The sequence below is a fragment of the Leptodactylus fuscus genome, unplaced genomic scaffold, assembly GCF_031893055.1.
Source record: "Leptodactylus fuscus isolate aLepFus1 unplaced genomic scaffold, aLepFus1.hap2 HAP2_SCAFFOLD_187, whole genome shotgun sequence".
Classification (NCBI taxonomy): domain Eukaryota; kingdom Metazoa; phylum Chordata; class Amphibia; order Anura; family Leptodactylidae; genus Leptodactylus; species Leptodactylus fuscus.
The window spans coordinates 185201-203175 of NW_027440210.1; the positions used below are offsets into that span (position 1 = coordinate 185201).

Sequence of the window (17975 nt, forward strand, 5' to 3'; positions counted from 1 at the left end):
CTGGAACCTTAGAGAGACACCCCATATACAGGAGCGAGACTGTCCTGGAACATTAGAGAGACACCTCATATACAGAAGAGAGACTGTCCTGTCCTGGAACATTAGAGAGACACCCCATATACAGGAGAGAGACTGTCCTGACCTGGAACCTTAGAGAGACACCTCATATACAGGAGAGAGACTGTCCTGACCTGGAACTCTAGAGAGACACCTCATATACAGGAGAGAGACTGTCCTGACCTGGAACATTAGAGAGACACCTCATACACAGGAGAGAGACTGTCCTGTCCTGGAACATTAGAGAGACACCTCATATACAGGAGAGAGACTGTCCTGTCCTGGAACATTAGAGAGACACCTCATATACAGGAGAGAGACTGTCCTGATCTGGAACCTCAGAGAGACACCCCATATACAGGAGAGAGACTGTCCTGACCTGGAACATTAGAGAGACACCCCATATACAGGAGAGAGACTGTCCTGACCTGGAACCTTAGAGAGACACGTCATATACAGGAGAGAGACTGTCCTGACCTGGAACCTTAGAGAGACACGTCATATACAGGAGAGAGACTGTCCTGACCTGGAACCTTAGAGAGACACCTCATATACAGGAGCGAGACTGTCCTGACCTGGAACCTTAGAGAGACACGTCATATATAGAAGAGAGACTGTCCTGTCCTGGAACATTAGAGAGACACCCCATATACAGGAGAGAGACTGTCCTGACCTGGAACCTTAGAGAGACACGTCATATACAGGAGAGAGACTGTCCTGACCTGGAACCTTAGAGAGACACCTCATATATAGAAGAGAGACTGTCCTGTCCTGGAACATTAGAGAGACACCCCATATACAGGAGAGAGACTGTCCTGACCTGGAACCTTAGAGAGACACGTCATATACAGGAGAGAGACTGTCCTGACCTGGAACCTTAGAGAGACACCTCATATACAGGAGAGAGACTGTCCTGACCTGGAACATTAGAGAGACACCCTATATACAGGAGAGAGACTGTCCTGACCTGGAACCTTAGAGAGACACCTCATATACAGGAGAGAGACTGTCCTGACCTGGAACATTAGAGAGACACCTCATATACAGGAGAGAGACTGTCCTGACCTGGAACATTAGAGAGACACCTCATATACAGAAGAGAGACTGTCCTGTCCTGGAACATTAGAGAGACACCCTATATACAGGAGAGAGACTGTCCTGACCTGGAACCTTAGAGAGACACCCTATATACAGGAGAGAGACTGTCCTGACCTGGAACATTAGAGAGACACCTCATATACAGGAGAGAGACTGTCCTGACCTGGAACCTTAGAGAGACACCCCATATACAGGAGAGAGACTGTCCTGACCTCGAACATTAGAGAGACACCTCATATACAGGAGAGAGACTGTCCTGACCTGGAACATTAGAGACACCCCATATACAGGAGAGAGACTGTCCTGACCTGGAACCTTAGAGAGACACCCCATATACAGGAGAGAGACTGTCCTGACCTGGAACCTTAGAGAGACACCTCATATACAGGAGAGAGACTGTCCTGACCTGGAACATTAGAGAGACACCTCATATACAGGAGAGAGACTGTCCTGACCTGGAACATTAGAGACACCCCATATACAGGAGAGAGACTGTCCTGACCTGGAACCTTAGAGAGACACCTCATATACAGGAGAGAGACTGTCCTGACCTGGAACATTAGAGAGACACCTCATGTACAGGAGAGAGACTGTCCTGACCTGGAACATTAGAGAGACACCTCATGTACAGGAGAGAGACTGTCCTGACCTGGAACATTAGAGAGACAACCCATATACAGGAGAGAGACTGTCCTGACCTGGAACCTTAGAGAGACACCTCATATACAGGAGAGAGACTGTCCTGACCTGGAACCTTAGAGAGACACCCCATATACAGGAGAGAGACTGCCTTGACTCGAAACCTTGGAGAGATTCCCCAAATGTAGGTAAGAGAGTGCCCTCATCTGACATGATAGGTCATACACCACAAGTCAGACTTCAAGGGACATACAAGGACCACAGAGAAGTTTACTGGAGAGGTAAGACCTGATGAGAGGAGACAGTCCCTAATAATTGAGATGACGTATTGTACTAGTCCTTGTGTCCTCTATGTGAGACACAAAGTGTGAAGGCCAAACTCCCAGGAGAACCTTCAGATGTCACCTTGAGATGTCTCATTATTTTACAGATCTGCTACGCACCAAAACAGAAACTGAGGAACAGAAGAACAGGTGAGAATCCTGAAGAGATGTCCATGTGTATGGTGGTGGGGTTTGTGATGGGTGGTGGCATCTGCCACATGTATACTGAGATCTCAGCTTGTGACGTAACCACCTTGTAGCCTGCAGAAAATCCAGCTGCTTCTGGAAAGTTCTGGACATTATACCTGGCACCAGCTCCTCAGATGATCTCACACCATGCCCATGGTCACTAGTGCCAGAGAGAGTGGAGCTGCCAGACTCCATGATAGATCTAAACCCCTCCAATCATTGAAGTACCATAGTCAGCAATAATGAGGTGAGAACGTCACTGCGGGTCCCAGGATCCAAGAAATAGTCCCAGAACTTGGCGTCCTTCTCCATGTTTGGACATCGGCTGTGACTCAGTGGTCATACTGGTGGTGGTCTAAGCACAAAGCCCCTACCTCTAATCTTATGTGTGACCTTGATCTATAGCAATAAGGGGTCAGATAAAATGAGGCCTTGCATAGTAATGGAGATGTATTCTGAAGTCATTGGTGACTGGACCAGGGTCTCCAGGGCTTCAGGTGACATTGCAGCTTAAGGTTCATTTCATGTCTCATAGAAACGACGCTCAACGAGAAGAAGAAACTCAAAGACGTACAAACCCCTGAGATGGAGTCCAGAGCCACTCTCTTGGTCCTGCTTTTCATATATTTAAGCACAGGGGATAAACAGTACCATGCATGGGACCACACCAGCATAGAAGACCACCCCAAGGACGAGGCAGAATCTGCACTCACTAAGGCGTATGCCCAGGTATGACAGTCCGGGTTGGGTTGGGAATAAATGTTGGGGTTTGCATGGTGGGATGATAGAGTGTAGTGCAGGCTGGAGATAATAGAGAGTCACCTGGTTGCAATGTGGGTTGGGGTAGAGATGATTTCTGGTGGGATAAAGTCTATCTGTGCATTGAGCTGTAGGGTAAAATGTGCCCCAGCTGAGGTGATGAAGTGCAATGTACAAAAAGGTGATACAGTGTGGTGCGGGTAGAGGTGATGGAGGGTGGTGCGGGTAGAGGTGATGGTGGGTGGTGTGGGTAGAGGTGATGGAGGATGGTGTGGGTAGAGGTGATGGAGGGTGGTGCGGGTAGAGGTGATGGTGGGTGGTGCGGGTAGAGGTGATGGTGGGTGGTGTGGGTAGAGGTGATGGAGGGTGGTGGGGGTAGAGGTGATGGTGGGTGGTGGGGGTAGAGGTGATGGAGGGTGGTGCGGGTAGAGGTGATGGTGGGTGGTGCGGGTAGAGGTGATGGTGGGTGGTGCGGGTAGAGGTGATGGAGGGTGGTTTGGGTAGAGGTGATGGTGGGTGGTATGGGTAGAGGTGATGGAGGGTGGTGCGGGTAGAGGTGATGGTGGGTGGTGTGGGTAGAGGTGATGGAGGATGGTGTGGGTAGAGGTGATGGAGGGTGGTGCGGGTAGAGGTGATGGTGGGTGGTGCGGGTAGAGGTGATGGTGGGTGGTGCGGGTAGAGGTGATGGAGGGTGGTGCGGGTAGAGGTGATGGTGGGTGGTGCGGGTAGAGGTGATGGAGGGTGGTGCGGGTAGAGGTGATGGTGGGTGGTGCGGGTAGAGGTGATGGTGGGTGGTGCGGGTAGAGGTGATGGAGGATGGTGCGGGTAGAGGTGATGGTGGGTGGTGCGGGTAGAGGTGATGGTGGGTGGTGCGGGTAGAGGTGATGGAGGATGGTGCGGGTAGAGGTGATGGAGGGTGGTGCGGGTAGAGGTGATGGTGGGTGGTACGGGTAGTGGTGATGGTGGGTGGTGTGGGTAGAGGTGATGGAGGATGGTGTGGGTAGAGGTGATGGAGGGTGGTGCGGGTAGAGGTGATGGTGGGTGGTGCGGGTAGAGGTGATGGTGGGTGGTACGGGTAGAGGTGATGGTGGGTGGTGTGGGTAGAGGTGATGGAGGGTGGTGCGGGTAGAGGTGATGGTGGGTGGTGTGGGTAGAGGTGATGGAGGGTGGTGCGGGTAGAGGTGATGGTGGGTGGTGCGGGTAGAGGTGATGGTGGGTGGTGCGGGTAGAGGTGATGGTGGGTGGTGCGGGTAGAGGTGATGGTGGGTGGTGCGGGTAGAGGTGATGGTGGGTGGTGCGGGTAGAGGTGATGGTGGGTGGTGTGGGTAGAGGTGATGGAGGGTGGTGGGGGTAGAGGTGATGGTGGGTGGTGGGGGTAGAGGTGATGGAGGGTGGTGCGGGTAGAGGTGATGGTGGGTGGTGCGGGTAGAGGTGATGGTGGGTGGTGTGGGTAGAGGTGATGGTGGGTGGTGCGGGTAGAGGTGATGGTGGGTGGTGGGGGTAGAGGTGATGGAGGGTGGTGGGGGTAGAGGTGATGGAGGGTGGTGCGGGTAGAGGTGATGGTGGGTGGTGCGGGTAGAAGTGATGGTGGGTGGTGGGGGTAGAGGTGATGGTGGGTGGTGCGGGTAGAGGTGATGGTGGGTGGTGTGGGTAGAGGTGATGGTGCGGGTAGAGGTGATGGTGGGTGGTGCGGGTAGAGGTGATGGAGGCTGGTGCGGGTAGAGGTGATGGAGGCTGGTGCGGGTAGAGGTGATGGAGGGTGGTGCGGGTAGAGGTGATGGTGGGTGGTGCGGGTAGAGGTGATGGTGGGTGGTTTGGGTAGAGGTGATGGTGGGTGGTGCGGGTAGAGGTGATGATGGGTGGTGCGGGTAGAGGTGATGGAGGGTGGTGCGGGTAGAGGTGATGGAGGCTGGTGCGGGTAGAGGTGATGGTGGGTGGTGCGGGTAGAGGTGATGGTGGGTGGTGCGGGTAGAGGTGATGGTGGGTGATATGGGTAGAGGTGATGGAGGGTGGTGCGGGTAGAGGTGATGGTGGGTGGTGCGGGTAGAGGTGATGGAGGGTGGTGCGGGTAGAGGTGATGGAGGCTGGTGCGGGTAGAGGTGATGGTGGGTGGTGCGGGTAGAGGTGATGGTGGGTGGTGCGGGTAGAGGTGATGGTGGGTGGTGCGGGTAGAGGTGATAGTGGGTGGTGCGGGTAGAGGTGATGGAGGCTGGTGCGGGTAGAGGTGATGGTGGGTGGTGCGGGTAGAGGTGATGGTGGGTGGTGCGGGTAGAGGTGATGGTGGGTGGTGCGGGTAGAGGTGATGGTGGGTGGTGCGGGTAGAGGTGATGGTGGGTGGTGCGGGTAGAGGTGATGATGGGTGGTGTGGGTAGAGGTGATGGTGGGTGGTGCGGGTAGAGGTGATGGTGGGTGGTATGGGTAGAGGTGATGGTGGGTGGTGCGGGTAGAGGTGATGATGGGTGGTGCGGGTAGAGGTGATGGAGGGTGGTGCGGGTAGAGGTGATGGAGGCTGGTGCGGGTAGAGGTGATGGTGGGTGGTGCGGGTAGAGGTGATGGTGGGTGGTGCGGGTAGAGGTGATGGTGGGTGGTGCGGGTAGAGGTGATGGTGGGTGGTGCGGGTAGAGGTGATGATGGGTGGTGTGGGTAGAGGTGATGGAGGGTGGTATGGGTAGAGGTGATGGTGGGTGGTGTGGGTAGAGGTGATGGAGGGTGGTGTGGGTAGAGGTGATTGTGGGTGATGCGGGTAGAGGTGATGGAAGGTGGTGTGGGTAGAGGTGATGGAGGGTGGTTTGGGAAGAGGTGATGGAGGGTGGTTTGGGTAGAGGTGATGGTGGGTGGTGCGGGTAGAGGTGATGGAGGGTGGTGTGGGTAGAGGTGATGGAGGGTGGTGCGGGTAGAGGTGATGGAGGGTGGTGCGGGTAGAGGTGATGGTGGGTGGTGCGGGTAGAGGTGATGGTGGGTGGTGCGGGTAGAGGTGATGGAGGGTGGTGCGGGTAGAGGTGATGGAGGGTGGTTTGGGTAGAGGTGATGGAGGGTGGTTTGGGTAGAGGTGATGGTGGGTGGTGCGGGTAGAGGTGATGGAGGGTAGTGTGGGTAGTGGTGATGGTGGGTGGTGCAGATAGAGGTGATGGAGGGTGGTGCGGGTAGAGGTGATGGAGGGTGGCGCGGGTAGAGGTGATGGTGGGTGGTGCGGGTAGAGGTGATGGAGGGTAGTGTGGGTAGTGGTGATGGTGGGTGGTGCAGGTAGAGGTGATGATGGGTGGTGCGGGTAGAGGTGATGGAGGGTGGCGCGGGTAGAGGTGATGGAGAGTGGTGCGGGTAGAGGTGATGGAGGGTGGTGGGGGTAGAGGTGATGGAGGGTGGTGCGGGTAGAGGTGATGGTGGGTGGTGCGGGTAGAGGTGATGGAGGGTGGTGCGGGTAGAGGTGATGGTGGGTGGTGCGGGTAGTGGTGATGGTGGGTGGTGCAGGTAGAGGTGATGATGGGTGGTGCGGGTAGAGGTGATGGAGGGTGGCGCGGGTAGAGGTGATGGAGGGTGGTGCGGGTAGAGGTGATGGAGGGTGGTGCGGGTAGAGGTGATGGAGGGTGGTGCGGGTAGAGGTGATGGTGGGTGGTGCGGGTAGAGGTGATGGAGGGTGGTGCGGGTAGAGGTGATGGTGGGTGGTGCGGGTAGTGGTGATGGTGGGTGGTGCAGGTAGAGGTGATGATGGGTGGTGCGGGTAGAGGTGATGGAGGGTGGCGCGGGTAGAGGTGATGGAGGGTGGTGCGGGTAGAGGTGATGGAGGGTGGTGCGGGTAGAGGTGATGGAGGGTGGTGCGGGTATGACTGTGACGAATTAGTGTCCTTACATTGCCATAGCTATCTTGTATTTCTTCTCTCCGTTTTCTGAAGACCTACCTCAGGAAATATGGCTGGATTGAGCCTGTCCGCTGGGACTCTTTGCCATTCCGGGGATCTCCGCCATCATCAGGGGAGCATGTAGCCCCAGCAGACATCTCCAGCCATCTGATCGAGGGCCAATCCTCATCCTTCGCTCCACCAGATATCCCTGAGCTTCCAGATACAACACTGAATCCAAGATTCATCAGAGCATTAGAAAGATTTCAGGAGGCCAACAGGCTGAAAGTGACGGGTCTGCTGGATGAGGCCACACGGGAGGCCATGAATGCGCCACGATGTGGAGTTCCTGATCGTAAGATCTTTGATGTAGAGAAACGTGAAGGTGTAAACCCAATTGGGAGAGCCACCTCAGATACCAAAGATGCTGAGAACTCACTCTTCACCTCCACTGCTCTGCCCCTCATATCTGCCAGTGAAAGGATACGAAGGCAACTCAAGGAGAACATAAGACCAGTCCCACCAAACCCAAGGAATATACAGAACCTGGGACGTTACGTCAGAAAGAAACGAAGCGAACTACGAAAGGCAAAAAATAAGAAAGGGGCCTTCTCCAAGCCTACGATTAAATGGCGGCTGCTGGGTGAGGGCTACAGCAAGTGGCTGAACATCAACCAGCAGAGGTCCATACTAATGAGGGCCTTTCGGATCTGGAGCGAAGTGGTGCCACTCAATTTTGAAGAGGATTTGACTTCTCCTGCTCACCTCATTGACATCAAACTAGGCTTTGGTACCCGTAAGTAACAATGCTTACCTTCTCATCTGACTTCTCAAGAAGGATGGAATAGTTGTGTGACTCTGCACAGCACTCCGGGGTCCTGATATACAGTATAGAGAGACCACCAGAATATCTGTATATAATGGCAGGTGGGGAGTGGGAGACATATACAGACCACGAGTAGATGAGGAACAGGTCAGTGATCTACAAACTCCATCATCGAGGTGGCTTAAGTGACAAAAGTCAACAGTAGGAGTGGTCCTCATATGGTGTGGCTCTTATATGGAGTGGTCCTCATATGGTGTGGCTCTTATATGGAGTGGTCCTCATATGGTGTGGCTCTTATATGGAGTGGTCCTCATATGGTGTGGCTCTTATATGGAGTGGTCCTAATAAGGAGTGGCTGTTATATGGAGTGGTCCTAATAAGGAGTGGCTGTTATATGGAGTGGTCCTAATAAGGAGTGGCTGTTATATGGAGTGGTCCTAATAAGGAGTGGCTGTTATATGGAGTGGTCCTAATAAGGAGTGGCTCTTATATGGAGTGGTCCTAATAAGGAGTGGCTGTTATATGGAGTGGTCCTAATAAGGAGTGGCTGTTATATGGAGTGGTCCTAATAAGGAGTGGCTGTTATATGGAGTGGTCCTAATAAGGAGTGGCTGTTATATGGAGTGGTCCTAATAAGGAGTGGCTGTTATATGGAGTGGTCCTAATAAGGAGTGGCTGTTATATGGAGTGGTCCTAATAAGGAGTGGCTGTTATATGGAGTGGTCCTCATCAGCATAAAACTTCTTTAACATTAGGAGTGTGACTAGAGATGCCAGTTGTCCCCTCCCTTAGTTTGTAAGTCAGGCCTCTAACCCCAGCCAGTCCCACCTTCCCTGTCTCTGCCCCACATTGTCCCTTTATGTCAGTATAGAGCTCTCCTATAGAATAAAGTCCCCTTAGTTATCCAACACATATAATGCCCCCCCCCTATGTGGTATCATCCCACTAATGACCCCCACACTATATAACACCTCAGTAATGCCCCACTGAATATAATCTCTTATGAGAGTGACAGCCCCAGTGCCCCATAACAGTGACAGCCCCAGAGCCCCATAACAGTGACAGCCCCAGTGCCCCATAACAGTGACAGCCACAGAGCCCCATAACAGTGACAGCCACAGAGCCCCATAACAGTGACAGCCACAGTGCCCCATAACAGTGACAGCCACAGAGCCCCATAACAGTGACAGCCACAGAGCCCCATAACAGTGACAGCCACAGTGCCCCATAACAGTGACAGCCACAGTGCCCCATAACAGTGACAGCCCCAGAGCCCCATAACAGTGACAGCCACAGAGCCCCATAACAGTGACAGCCACAGCCCCATAACAGTGACAGCCACAGAGCCCCATAACAGTGACACCCACAGTGCCCCATAACAGTGACAGCCCCAGAGCCCCATAACAGTGACAGCCCCAGAGCCCCATAACAGTGACAGCCCCAGAGCCCCATAACAGTGACAGCCACAGAGCCCCATAACAGTGACAGCCCCAGAGCCCCATAACAGTGACAGCCCCAGTGCCCCATAACAGTGACAGCCACAGAGCCCCATAACAGTGACAGCCCCAGTGCCCCATAACAGTGACAGCCACAGTGCCCCATAACAGTGACAGCCCCAGAGCCCCATAACAGTGACAGCCACAGTGCCCCATAACAGTGACAGCCCCAGAGCCCCATAACAGTGACAGCCCCAGTGCCCCATAACAGTGACAGCCACAGAGCCCCATAACAGTGACAGCCACAGTGCCCCATAACAGTGACAGCCACAGAGCCCCATAACAGTGACAGCCACAGAGCCCCATAACAGTGACAGCCACAGTGCCCCATAACAGTGACAGCCACAGAGCCCCATAACAGTGACAGCCACAGTGCCCCATAACAGTGACAGCCACAGAGCCCCATAACAGTGACAGCCACAGTGCCCCATAACAGTGACAGCCACAGAGCCCCATAACAGTGACAGCCACAGTGCCCCATAACAGTGACAGCCCCAGAGCCCCATAACAGTGACAGCCCCAGTGCCCCATAACAGTGACAGCCACAGCCCCCATAATAGTGACAGCCACAGAGCCCCATAACAGTGACAGCCACAGAGCCCCATAACAGTGACAGCCACAGCCCCCATAATAGTGACAGCCCCAGTGCCCCATAACAGTGACAGCCACAGAGCCCCATAACAGTGACAGCCACAGCCCCCATAATAGTGACAGCCCCAGTGCCCCATAACAGTGACAGCCCCAGAGCCCCATAACAGTGACAGCCCCAGAGCCCCATAACAGTGACAGCCACAGCCCCATAACAGTGACAGCCCCAGTGCTCCATAATAGTGACAGCCCCAGTGCTCCATAACAGTGACAGCCACAGTGCCCCATAACAGTGACAGCCACAGAGCCCCATAACAGTGACAGCCACAGTGCTCCATAACAGTGACAGCCACAGTGCCCCATAACAGTGACAGCCACAGCCCCATAACAGTGACAGCCACAGTGCCCCATAACAGTGACAGCCACAGCCCCCATAACAGTGACAGCCACAGTGCCCCATAACAGTGACAGCCACAGCCCCCATAATAGTGACAGCCACAGTGCCCCATAACAGTGACAGCCACAGTGCCCCATAACAGTGACAGCCACAGCCCCCATAATAGTGACAGCCCCAGTGCCCCATAACAGTGACAGCCCCAGCCCCCATAACAGTAATAGCCACAGTGCCCCATAACAGTGACAGCCACAGTGCCCCATAACAGTGACAGCCACAGTGCCCCATAACAGTGACAGCCACAGAGCCCCATAACAGTGACAGCCACAGCCCCCATAATAGTGACAGCCCCAGTGCCCATAATAGTGACAGCCACAGAGCCCCATAACAGTGACAGCCACAGAGCCCCATAACAGTGACAGCCACAGCCCCCATAATAGTGACAGCCACAGCCCCCCCATAACAGTGACAGCCACAGCCCCCATAATAGTGACAGCCACAGCGCCCATAATAGTGACAGCCACAGCCCCCCCATAATAGTGACAGCCACAGCACCCCCATAACAGTAATAGCCACAGTGCCCCATAACAGTGACAGATCTTCTGCGGCTTCATCCTCTACCACTTTGTCTTTGTTCTGTAGGCCGGCACTTGGGCTGTTCTCAGCTCTTTGATGGGATCGGCCGGGAGTTTGCTCACGCCTGGCACCTTGGAGACATCCATTTTGATGATGATGAACACTTTGTGCCTCCCAGTAGTGAAGAGGGGATAAATCTCTTGAAGGTGAGAAACATGTGTGCCACCCATGAGGTGAGAGGAGTATGTGTACCACCCATGAGGAGAGAGGAGTATGTGTACCACCCATGAGGAGAGAGGAGTATGTGTACCACCCATGAGGTGAGAGGAGTATGTGTACCACCCATGAGGTGAGAGGAGTATGTGTACCACCCATGAGGAGAGAGGAGTATGTGTACCACTCATGAGGTGAGAGGAGTATGTGTACCACTCATGAGGTGAGAGGAGTATGTGTACCACCCATGAGGAGAGAGGAGTATGTGTACCACCCATGAGGTGAGAGGAGTATGTGTACCACCCATGAGGTGAGAGGAGTATGTGTACCACCCATGAGGAGAGAGGAGTATGTGTACCACTCATGAGGTGAGAGGAGTATGTGTACCACTCATGAGGTGAGAGGAGTATGTGTACCACCCATGAGGAGAGAGGAGTATGTGTACCACCCATGAGGTGAGAGGAGTATGTGTACCACCCATGAGGTGAGAGGGGTATGTGTACCACCCATGAGGAGAGAGGAGTATGTGTACCACCCATGAGGAGAGAGGAGTATGTGTACCACCCATGAGGTGAGAGGAGTATGTGTACCACCCATGAGGAGAGAGGAGTATGTGTACCACCCATGAGGTGAGAGGAGTATGTGTACCACCCATGAGGTGAGAGGAGTATGTGTACCATATATGAGGTGAGAGGAGGATGTGTACCACCCATGAGGTGAGAGGATTATGTGTACCACCCATGAGGAGAGAGGAGTATGTGTACCACCCATGAGGTGAGAGGAGTATGTGTACCACCCATGAGGAGAGAGGAGTATGTGTACCACCCATGAGGAGAGAGGAGTATGTGTACCACTCATGAGGTGAGAGGAGTATGTGTACCACTCATGAGGTGAGAGGAGTATGTGTACCACCCATGAGGAGAGAGGAGTATGTGTACCACCCATGAGGTGAGAGGAGTATGTGTACCACCCATGAGGTGAGAGGGGTATGTGTACCACCCATGAGGAGAGAGGAGTATGTGTACCACTCATGAGGTGAGAGGAGTATGTGTACCACCCATGAGGAGAGAGGAGTATGTGTACCACCCATGAGGTGAGAGGAGTATGTGTACCACCCATGAGGTGAGAGGGGTATGTGTACCACCCATGAGGAGAGAGGAGTATGTGTACCACCCATGAGGTGAGAGGAGTATGTGTACCACCCATGAGGAGAGAGGAGTATGTGTACCACCCATGAGGAGAGAGGAGTATGTGTACCACCCATGAGGAGAGAGGAGTATGTGTACCACCCATGAGGAGAGAGGAGTATGTGTACCACCCATGAGGTGAGAGGAGTATGTGTGCCACTTATGAGGTGAGAGGAGTATGTGTACCACCCATGAGGTGAGAGGGGTATGTGTACCACCCATGAGAAGAGAGGAGTATGTGTACCACCCATGAGGAGAGAGGAGTATGTGTACCACCCATGAGGAGAGAGGAGTATGTGTACCACCCATGAGGTGAGAGGAGTATGTGTACCACCCATGAGGTGAGAGGGGTATGTGTACCACCCATGAGGAGAGAGGAGTATGTGTACCACCCATGAGGAGAGAGGAGTATGTGTACCACCCATGAGGAGAGAGGAGTATGTGTACCACCCATGAGGTGAGAGGAGTATGTGTACCACCCATGAGGTGAGAGGAGTATGTGTACCACCCATGAGGTGAGAGGGGTATGTGTACCACCCATGAGGAGAGAGGAGTATGTGTACCACCCATGAGGTGAGAGGAGTATGTGTACCACCCATGAGGTGAGAGGAGTATGTGTACCACCCATGAGGTGAGAGGAGTATGTGTACCACCCATGAGGTGAGAGGGGTATGTGTACCACCCATGAGGTGAGAGGGGTATGTGTACCACCCATGAGGAGAGAGGAGTATGTGTACCACCCATGAGGTGAGAGGAGTATGTGTACCACCCATGAGGTGAGAGGAGTATGTGTACCACCCATGAGGTGAGAGGGGTATGTGTACCACCCATGAGGAGAGAGGAGTATGTGTACCACCCATGAGGTGAGAGGAGTATGTGTACCACCCATGAGGTGAGAGGAGTATGTGTACCACCCATGAGGTGAGAGGAGTATGTGTACCACCCATGAGGAGAGAGGAGTATGTGTACCACCCATGAGGAGAGAGGAGTATGTGTACCACCCATGAGGTGAGAGGAGTATGTGTACCACCCATGAGGAGAGAGGAGTATGTGTACCACCCATGAGGTGAGAGGAGTATGTGTACCACCCATGAGGTGAGAGGAGTATGTGTACCATATATGAGGTGAGAGGAGGATGTGTACCACCCATGAGGTGAGAGGATTATGTGTACCACCCATGAGGAGAGAGGAGTATGTGTACCACCCATGAGGTGAGAGGAGTATGTGTACCACCCATGAGGAGAGAGGAGTATGTGTACCACCCATGAGGAGAGAGGAGTATGTGTACCACTCATGAGGTGAGAGGAGTATGTGTACCACTCATGAGGTGAGAGGAGTATGTGTACCACCCATGAGGAGAGAGGAGTATGTGTACCACCCATGAGGTGAGAGGAGTATGTGTACCACCCATGAGGTGAGAGGGGTATGTGTACCACCCATGAGGAGAGAGGAGTATGTGTACCACTCATGAGGTGAGAGGAGTATGTGTACCACCCATGAGGAGAGAGGAGTATGTGTACCACCCATGAGGTGAGAGGAGTATGTGTACCACCCATGAGGTGAGAGGGGTATGTGTACCACCCATGAGGAGAGAGGAGTATGTGTACCACCCATGAGGTGAGAGGAGTATGTGTACCACCCATGAGGAGAGAGGAGTATGTGTACCACCCATGAGGAGAGAGGAGTATGTGTACCACCCATGAGGAGAGAGGAGTATGTGTACCACCCATGAGGAGAGAGGAGTATGTGTACCACCCATGAGGTGAGAGGAGTATGTGTGCCACTTATGAGGTGAGAGGAGTATGTGTACCACCCATGAGGTGAGAGGGGTATGTGTACCACCCATGAGAAGAGAGGAGTATGTGTACCACCCATGAGGAGAGAGGAGTATGTGTACCACCCATGAGGAGAGAGGAGTATGTGTACCACCCATGAGGTGAGAGGAGTATGTGTACCACCCATGAGGTGAGAGGGGTATGTGTACCACCCATGAGGAGAGAGGAGTATGTGTACCACCCATGAGGAGAGAGGAGTATGTGTACCACCCATGAGGAGAGAGGAGTATGTGTACCACCCATGAGGTGAGAGGAGTATGTGTACCACCCATGAGGAGAGAGGAGTATGTGTACCACCCATGAGGTGAGAGGAGTATGTGTACCACCCATGAGGTGAGAGGAGTATGTGTACCACCCATGAGGAGAGAGGAGTATGTGTACCACCCATGAGGAGAGAGGAGTATGTGTACCACCCATGAGGAGAGAGGAGTATGTGTACCACCCATGAGGTGAGAGGAGTATGTGTACCACCCACGAGGTGAGAGGAGTATGTGTACCACCCATGAGGTGAGAGGAGTATGTGTACCACCCATGAGGAGAGAGGAGTATGTGTACCATATATGAGGTGAGAGGAGTATGTGTACCATATATGAGGTGAGAGGAGTATGTGTACCACCCATGAGGTGAGAGGAGTATGTGTACCATATATGAGGTGAGAGGAGTATGTGTGCCACCCATGAGGTGAGAGGAGTATGTGTACCATATATGAGGTGAGAGGAGTATGTGTACCATATATGAGGTGAGAGGAGTATGTGTACCACCCATGAGGTGAGAGGAGTATGTGTACCACCCATGAGGTGAGAGGAGTATGTGTGCCACCCATGAGGAGAGAGGAGTATGTGTACCACCCATGAGGTGAGAGGAGTATGTGTACCACCCATGAGGTGAGGAATATGTGTACCACCCATGAGGTGAGAGGAGTATGTGCCACCCATGAGGAGAGAGGAGTATGTGTACCACCCATGAGGTGAGAGGAGTATGTGTACCATATATGAGGTGAGAGGAGTATGTGTACCATATATGAGGTGAGAGGAGTATGTGTACCACCCATGAGGTGAGAGGAGTATGTGTACCATATATGAGGTGAGAGGAGTATGTGTACCACCCATGAGGTGAGAGGAGTATGTGTGCCACCCATGAGGTGAGAGGAGTATGTGTACCACCCATGAGGTGAGAGGAGTATGTGTGCCACCCATGAGGAGAGAGGAGTATGTGTACCACCCATGAGGTGAGAGGAGTATGTGTACCACCCATGAGGTGAGGAATATGTGTACCACCCATGAGGTGAGAGGAGTATGTGTGCCACACATGAGGAGAGAGGAGTATGTGTACCACCCATGAGGTGAGAGGAGTATGTGTACCACCCATGAGGTGAGGAATATGTGTACCACCCATGAGGTGAGAGGAGTATGTGTACCACCCATGAGGTGAGGAATATGTGTACCACCCATGAGGTGAGAGGAGTATGTGTGCCACACATGAGGAGAGAGGAGTATGTGTACCACCCATGAGGTGAGGAATATGTGTACCACCCATGAGGTGAAAGGAGTATGTGTGCCACCCATGAGGAGAGAGGAGTATGTGTACCACCCATGAGGTGAGAGGAGTATGTGTACCACCTATGAGGAGAGAGGAGTATGTGTACCACCCATGAGGTGAGAGGAGTATGTGTACCACCCATGAGGTGAGAGGAGTATGTGTACCATATATGAGGTGAGAGGAGGATGTGTACCACCCATGAGGTGAGAGGAGTATGTGTACCACCCATGAGGTGAGAGGAGTATGTGTACCACCCATGAGGTGAGAGGAGTATGTGTACCACCCATGAGGTGAGAGGAGTATGTGTACCACCCACGAGGTGAGAGGAGTATGTGTACCACCCATGAGGTGAGAGGAGTATGTGTACCATATATGAGGAGAGGAGTATGTGTACCACCTAGGAGGAGGGGAGTATGTGTACCACCTATGAGGAGAGGAGTATGTGTACCAACCATGAGGAGAGGAGTATGTGTACCACCCATGAGATGAGAGGAGTATGTGTACCACCCATGAGGTGAGAGGAGTATGTGTACCACCCATGAGGTGAGAGGAGTATGTGTACCACCCATGAGGTGAGAGGAGTATGTGTACCACCTATTAGGAGAGGAGTATGTGTACCACCTATGAGGAGAGGAGTATGTGTACCACCTAGGAGGAGAGGAGTATGTGTACCACCCATGAGGTGAGAGGAGTATGTGTACCATATATGAGGAGAGGAGTATGTGTACCACCCATGAGGTGAGAGGAGTATGTGTACCACCCACGAGGTGAGAGGAGTATGTGTACCACTCATGAGGTGAGAGGAGTATGTGTACCACCCATGAGGTGAGAGGAGTATGTGTACCATCCATGAGGTGAGAGGAGTATGTGTACCACCTAGGAGGAGGGGAGTATGTGTACCACCTATGAGGAGAGGAGTATGTGTACCAACCATGAGGAGAGGAGTATGTGTACCACCCATGAGGTGAGAGGAGTATGTGTACCACCCATGAGGTGAGAGGAGTATGTGTACCACCTATTAGGAGAGGAGTATGTGTACCACCTATGAGGAGAGGAGTATGTGTACCACCTAGGAGGAGAGGAGTATGTGTACCACCCATGAGGTGAGAGGAGTATGTGTACCACCTATTAGGAGAGGAGTATGTGTACCACCTATGAGGAGAGGAGTATGTGTACCACCTAGGAGGAGAGGAGTATGTGTACCACCCATGAGGTGAGAGGAGTATGTGTACCATATATGAGGAGAGGAGTATGTGTACCACCTAGGAGGAGAGGAGTATGTGTACCATATATGAGGAGAGGAGTATGTGTACCACCTAGGAGGAGAGGAGTATGTGTACCACCTATGAGGAGAGGAGTATGTGTACCACCTAGGAGGAGAGGAGTATGTGTACCACCTAGGAGGAGAGGAGTATGTGTACCAACCATGAGGAGAGGAGTATATTACTGGGGTGTCTTGTCTTTGTTTTGTGTTGCCCTTCCCTCACACTTGTCCTGTGTCACCCGTAGGTGGCGGTACACGAGATTGGACATGTCCTTGGCCTCAGCCATATGAATGAGATGACCTCAGTGATGCAGCCAAACTACATCCCAGCGAGCAGCAGGATGGAACTTGGTAGAACTGATCGCAGGGAGATCCAGAGGTTGTACGGTGGGTATCTTCAGAGGGGCAGGCTGAGAAGGTAGTCGCCCCCTACTGGTGACATTCATACATGGCTGAGTTCTGTCCTCCATCACCAGCTGTCCTATTGGATAGACCTCTTCTCCTGACCACCCATCTCGCCTCCTCCCTGCAGGTTTAGCCCCATCTTTTGATGCGTCTACGTCTTCTCTCACAGGTCGATGTTCCGGAAGATTCAGCACGGTCTTTGACTGGGTTCGCAGAAACCTCAGTTCGCCAAGTGAAGCAGTTTTCCAGACGTACTTCTTCCGTAAGAGCTGGTACTGGATGTATGAGAACCGTCACAATCGGACTCGGTACCGAGACCCCCGAATCTTGTCTAATGGCTGGAGGGGGCTCCCGGACTCGGACATCGATGCCTTCCTACATATCTGGAGACATGACAATGACCTCACACTGTTTTTTAAAGGTATGAGGACCCCGTGCGGACCTCTACAGTGACTGCACCAGCAGAATAGTGAGCGCAGCTCTGGAGTATAATACAGGATAAGTAATGTAATGTATGTACACAGTGACTGTACCAGCAGAATAGTGAGCGCAGCTCTGGAGTATAATACAGGATAAGTAATGTAATGTATGTACACAGTGACTGCACCAGCTGAATAGTGAGCGCAGCTCTGGGGTATAATACAGGATAAGTAATGTAATGTATGTACACAGTGACTGTACCAGCAGAATAGTGAGCGCAGCTCTGGAGTATAATACAGGATAGGTAATGTAATGTATGTACACAGTGACT

At 52.8% G+C, this 17975-nt stretch overlaps 1 protein-coding gene across 1 annotated transcript in view; it reads left to right on the plus strand.

Moving 5' to 3' along the window:
• LOC142187316 (matrix metalloproteinase-21-like) overlaps positions 1-17677 on the plus strand; it is a 30625-nt gene extending 12948 nt beyond the window's left edge. Inside the window, exons 2-6 of the mRNA XM_075261540.1 lie at positions 2875-3035; positions 6956-7697; positions 10848-10987; positions 17065-17206; positions 17394-17677. Of these exons, the coding sequence (XP_075117641.1) occupies positions 2892-3035; positions 6956-7697; positions 10848-10987; positions 17065-17206; positions 17394-17677 (1452 nt within the window). The 5' untranslated portion in view covers positions 2875-2891. The remainder of the gene's footprint in view (positions 1-2874; positions 3036-6955; positions 7698-10847; positions 10988-17064; positions 17207-17393) is intronic.
• Positions 17678-17975: the final 298 nt, after the last annotated feature.